The sequence below is a fragment of the Cucumis melo genome, chromosome 4, assembly GCF_025177605.1.
Source record: "Cucumis melo cultivar AY chromosome 4, USDA_Cmelo_AY_1.0, whole genome shotgun sequence".
Taxonomy (NCBI): Eukaryota; Viridiplantae; Streptophyta; class Magnoliopsida; order Cucurbitales; family Cucurbitaceae; genus Cucumis; species Cucumis melo.
In genome coordinates, this window is record NC_066860.1 from 26,927,916 (window position 1) to 26,934,087 (window position 6,172).

At 30.8% G+C, this 6,172-nt stretch overlaps 1 protein-coding gene across 2 annotated transcripts; it reads right to left on the minus strand.

Moving 5' to 3' along the window:
* Positions 1 to 3,842: 3,842 nt before the first annotated feature.
* On the minus strand, positions 3,843 to 6,172 carry LOC103502965 (uncharacterized). 2 transcript variants are annotated; one of them, XM_017047878.2, is made up of 5 exons: positions 5,792 to 6,172; positions 5,238 to 5,533; positions 4,705 to 4,975; positions 4,369 to 4,446; positions 3,843 to 4,266 (listed from the first exon to the last, which is right to left on the minus strand). In XM_017047878.2, the coding sequence occupies exons 2-5, from the start codon at positions 5,468 to 5,470 to the stop codon at positions 4,216 to 4,218; spliced, it is 633 nt and encodes a 210-aa protein (XP_016903367.1). In that variant the 5' UTR covers positions 5,471 to 5,533; positions 5,792 to 6,172; the 3' UTR covers positions 3,843 to 4,215. The 2 variants fall into 2 exon arrangements, with proteins under 2 accessions (XP_016903367.1, XP_008465311.1); XM_008467089.3 differs by having other exon boundaries at positions 5,238 to 5,472; positions 5,792 to 6,170.

The following is a 6,172-nucleotide window of genomic DNA, read 5'->3' on the forward strand; positions in this document are numbered from 1 at the left end:
ATTTTTATTAGCGTTTGCCATCAAAACAATGCATTTAAATTTTTGTGTTTGCAATCAAATATAAGAAGAAAATAAGGTTAAAAAGTTCACCTATATATGCTTTAAATTACAATGAATTGAAAATTAAAATAGTACCGGATAAACTTCTAACTAAACATTTATTGTTAACTTTTAAATGTAAATTTCATATCGAATAGATAAAGCTAAACAATTCAATAATCCCGTAAAGAGAATGATTTTCAAGTACATTAAATTTGCTCTCAAACATGGCTATGGTAATAGAATGTTTTAAGGTCATCGAGTTTTTAATACAAGGTAATGAATGAGTATAGATTTTTTTCTTTTATCGATTCAAATAAATTAAATTGTAATTTTTTGAGTGCATATTCAAATATAATAAAATAGATTAAAATATTTATAAAATATATCAAAATTTTATATCAATTATTTATAGATTATATTAGTATCTCGATCATCCAAATTTTTGCTATATGAAATGTAAACGCATGTTTTTATATAACGCGACGAGTTGACTGTTTTCTCTCAAGCAAATTGTAGAGCTTTTACTCGAACAAAATGAGTCCAACATTTTCTTCCATATTCTTTAGCCTTTAACTTGACCTTTTGCACAATAAATAAATGATAACAATAAAAGATTCTCTCTATTTTGGTGTTTGCATTAGGTATCTTGAAAACTACACCTTCTTTGGCTTTTAGTCAAATTTCAACTTAATATTCAAACCTTCCCATCTCAATTATGGTAGTAAGTTTGTTTGTTTCAAATTCATGGAATTTGTTTGGTTTTGATAAAATATTAAAAAAAAAAAAAACTATCTCTACAAATAGTTAAAGAATGATGAACTTCGAACGATAAACAAGAATCTAAATCTTTAATTTTAATTTTGAATAATCTAAATTCGATTTACAAACTCAATTAATTGAGTGATATAATGTTTGGAGAGAGTGTTTTTATAAATGGATTTAGAGAGATTTTTGTGCGATTATAATAATTTTCACGGTCGAAAGTTTTTTAGTTATCGAGTTTTTTTCTAGTTTGGTGTTTCTTAACATTAATTATTGTTTTTTTATATTTAATTATTTTCTTTAAGTTTCTATATTACTTTTTTTTTCTTGTATTTGTGATAGTCTGTAATAGTGAAAGGTTTTTAGGTAATTCTCATTGTTTTGTTTAAAATTCATAAAAAATATTAAAAAAAATGTCAATGAATTTAATATCAGTATTAGAGATATTAAATATTTTAAGAGGCAATATTTTTATTTTTCAATGATTAGTTATTTTTTTCTTTTTTTGAATTACTATTTCGTTGGATGTATAAATATTGAGATATGAATTTACTCCGAATGTCAAATATAATCATTAATAAAAATATCAACGTTATAGATATACTTGAAAAATACTAAACAAAAACTTGAAAAAAAATCATAAAAAGGTATGCATAAAATGTATTTAAATAAATCAATGAGCGTTTTATTTTTTTTTCTTTCTTTATAAGGCATTGAATATTAAATGTCTAATTACTTCAAGAGTGTTTCATTTTAAGAACCAATTGATAATAAAACGATTAGATCATCTATCTTATAAGAAGTTTGAGTTTATTAAATTTTTTCAACGTTGAATTCTCAAACGGATTATATTTCTATAATTTGGAATGTTCAATGATATCAAAGAATGTAATTATTTGTCGAACAAGTTGTATTCTTTATTATATATTTTTTAGTACCCTTGGTAATTTTATTTTCAATAATCTCACCATTTGATAGTAAGATAAAATAAAAGCTGAATTATGCAATTTAGTTCTCATATTTTAGAGTTTTGTCAAAAAAAAAAAAATGTTTGATCATTTTTTTATTATGAATGTGATATTTGTTAGGTCACTAAACTTAAAATCCAATATCCAATGGCTCATCCAAGGATTAAAATAACTCAAACTTATAATACACAAAACCATGTCGAAGAGGAATTAATTAATTTTAGCAACATGAACAGAGATGAAATATAACTTTAAAGTAATTACATTGCATAATAATTTTAGGGATGATAATCAAGTGTTTAGAGACATTTTAAAAAATGCAAATACGTCAAAGTCTATTGACGATATACTTATTCTTATCTTTCTGATAGACATTTATGGTCTATCAGTGATAAACTAATATTTTTAATATATTCTATTAGCGATGAACTTTTATCATCGATAGACTCTACAAATTTTATTATATTTATATTTTTTCAAAAAAATTGCTACATATGTCAATATTTTGAATCTAACTTTGATAACGTATCCTAATTGCACTCCTTGAATACTAAAACTATAAACAATATATTTAGGACAAAGCAATATTAACATTAAATGCCTGCTTTTTTAATTAAAAAAAAAAGTGGGTGTGTGTATTGAATATGAAATGGAAAAAAATTCGACCAATATGAAATAGATAAAACTCGACATTGTAAAATCAAATAATATGAATTTAGAGGGAAAGAAACACTTAAATTCATGAGTGAGATTGTGGTTTCAAATAGTCAATTAACTAAAAAGTGACGATTAGGGTATGATTAAATAAAGTTTAAAAGTCGATCAACCATTAATGAAACATAGATAGAAGGAAGAATTTCAAAATTATGTTATCCAATATCAAAGGAACAAATCACTCAAGATAAGAAATATCGAATAAATTTGAAGAATTCACTTTTCATGGTTTTCTTAACAGAAAATGTGACAGAACGTTAAATTGAGAACGAGTGTAAGAGAAGAAGACATTCCCACATTTTTATCCCAAAGTATTGGTGCCCTTCATTCTATTTCAAGACAAGTTAATGGTGGTAGTTCGTGATAGTCAAAGAAAATACATTTCATTTTTAGGTTAAATTACAAATTTAATCTCTAAGCTTTTAGTTCTTTTTTTTTTTGAAAGTTCGAGAATCTACAGGCACAAAGTATGATGAAAGATTACTTACATTGAATTCAATAACCTATTTAACATTTTTTTTATATATTAAAAGATTAAACTCTACCGGCGTAAAGTTTAGAGACTAACGTCAATACACTATTTAAAGAAAGTCAACCTCCAAATTTATGTGTCATAATTAGTGTATTGTCCTTTTTGATACCATACCTCAAAAGAGTCACTTATAAGCAAATGTCCTCCAATTAGTAGAATTTTGTGCAAATTAAGATGCCATAGAGATAGGGAACTAGCTTTTATATAATATACACTTTATTGGAAGTACTATCTACACTTACCAATTTTGGATGCTTAATTTTATAGAATGGTTATATTGTGTTCTTTTTTAGTTTAATTTTACTAGAAGAGGTTTTAAACTTTACAATAATTTAATAGTTTGGAATGATTATATCGATTGAACAATAACCTTGACTTTTTGACAATACCCATTTGTAAAAAAGTGAAAGTAAAGAAGTTTTCCAAATAAATTATCTTCCACGTACTAAAATTTCGAGGTAAACAAGACAAAAAAAGATACAATCAAACAAAACAATACAAAACGTTTAGAATGATTAATTCCATATTCTCAAATCTAAAATATAGTAGTTTCACAAATCGATTAATTTAATCAATTTAAAATTAATATTATACTTCTCCCAATCAATCAAAAATAGGGTAATTATAATAAATAATAATGGGATGCACACCAACATTTGAAAAAGTATAAATACATCGAAGTCTAATGACTATAGTCTTAATATTTACCCTATGGCATATTATTGATAAACTTCTTATTAGAATTTTAAAATATTTTCCTATATTTGTCATTGACCCATCCAAATATTTACCTTACTGATGTAAAGTTAGCACTTGGGAGGGGCTTAGAAAATCGATAAATTTTCATTCCATTTGATGGATGATGGTCACAAGATGCAAGATTTTTCTCCAATTTTTTTACATTACATAATATACACAAAAAAAGGGGCGATCTCATTTGTTTTTTCTTTCTTTAATTTGTAAACAATCCATCGCTTTCGGTGCTCTGCCTAACACAGCCCCAAAAGTGGACTTCTTTAGCATCGTCAAATCCAAAGCCAAATTGAGACTTTGAATCATAGTTTCCAAAAGAGCAGATCAGAGACTGAGGATGAGATTCACATTATCTCTCTCTTCTATTCTTCTTTCGTTCAAATTTCACCATTCCCAAAAAAGAATCAAAAGGGTTAGTTGAGTTTTCAAAATTTTCAGACATCCTCATTCTGAATCAGTCTCCATACTTCCCATGGCTTTCAGCCCTGTTGGCCTCTGCAAATTCAAACCCAACAAGGAAGAAGAAGCATTTTCAACTTCAACCCATATCTCAATTTAGCAGAAGAAGATTAAAGATGAAACAAAAGTTTTCTGTACCTTCTTCGTTGTCTTCTTTTCTCTAACTTCATATCTTTCTTGGCTCATTTCCGTCAGCCATGCTCCAGGGCTCACCAGCTGACACAAACATCCAATAACTAAGCCATGAATGGAAGAATAAGGAGAAATTCGAGTAAGATTTTTGTACGGATGACCAAGAATCGGCGATGCAAAATGACCCAAATAAAAATGGAAACAGCTCGAGGGATCCTAAAGCAGAAGTGCCATGGTACGTCAGAAAATGTTAGTTTTCATTTGGTTTTTGGGTCATTCGCACCCTCGAGAAATAGGTCATTTGTACAAAAACCACATTTTGTGATGGTTGTTGTTGCTTACAAGTAAGCTTCTCTGAATCATCTTGGCTCTCTTTTTAGGTCTTTGTGGAAGCTTGCAGCCTTTCATGGCCATGAAGTCTTCTTCCTTTTCTTTGCTTGACAGAGCAATCAACAGCTTTGGTAAAACAAAGCTGCCTCCTCTTTCCTCATGGCCGTTCTCGTCCACTACCGCCGCCGTGGATCCTCTGGTGGAGTAGTAACGGTCTTCCTTCTCCGGCGACGGCGCTGTGCCTGCACCACCGTTACGCAGCGTAGTAACGCCCTCAGAATTCCTGTCACCAAACAGATCCAACAACAACACAAGATTGTTTTACCTTTCATTATTTCTGGAGAAACATCTTCTCTTGAATTGCGCTCTTTTTCTAGCTGGGGGAGGAAGAAGAAGACGCAATAACACAACACAACAACAAATATATAGCCCATAAAAACACAAATTGAAGCAATAGATCAAGAAATTCCACTCATAATCATCCTTTTTTTTCTTTTAATCTGCTAAGAGTATAGCATAATTGGAATGGGGCGTCGATTTCTGACCTAGTTAAACGATTTGGTTGGAGTGGGATCCGTTCTTTTTCTGAAGCAGAAATCACACAGCGACCGCTCCGAGATCCGATTTTCTTCCGTAGACTGCCGCATAATCGCTCGGAGATCTCTGGGTCTTTGTTCCTAGGACACCGCAGACGCTTCCTCTTTCCCCACTGTAAGAAAACTTCCGGTTCCAGAGCCTTACATCCTCTCTGGTTCTGATTTCTCACCTCCGTCTCCATATCTGCGAAGGAAGAAACAACCAGAGATTCGTCAATCCTTACAGAAATTCCCAATTCAGACAACTGTGAAAACAGAATGAATCCGATAATGTTAGAGAACTAAGAAACGTCTCCCTTTCTCAAGTTATCGGAGAACTCCAGATAGAGAAAGGGAAATCGCATATGAGATTACAGAACTGGAGATAACGATCTGTAATGACAAGATCTGGTGAAAAACACACCCTCGCCAAATCGAAAACTGTTAGAACGCATGGAAGCAGAAAGCGAAGATGAAAAATGGGAAAAGGAAAAAGAAGAAAGAAGAAGAAGAAGAATACTCACAATGAGAGGAGAAAGATTCTGACCAACGACGGAAAAAGGATAATCCGATGACGGAAACCCAGATCTCCAAAGGCTAATTGGAGCTCCGATCGTGTCGATCAATTATGGAGACTCGATGACCTGAAAAATTCTTGGGATAATCGGGTTTCGAGAGTGGAAATTCTCGGCATTACAAGAGAGAAGGTGTGATTGAGTGAGTTTGGAGCTGCAGAGCTTATTGAAAACTGAGCTACGGCTATGGCGGTCGTCTTCTTTGTTGTTGCTGTTTCTCGTTTTTTCTCTCTCTTCTCTTCTTCTTCTTCGTCTTCGTCTTCAATCTCGTTTCTAAACTTTCTATGTTGCACGTTGCTTCTCCGGTGATATTATAAAGGTTGAGGAAAA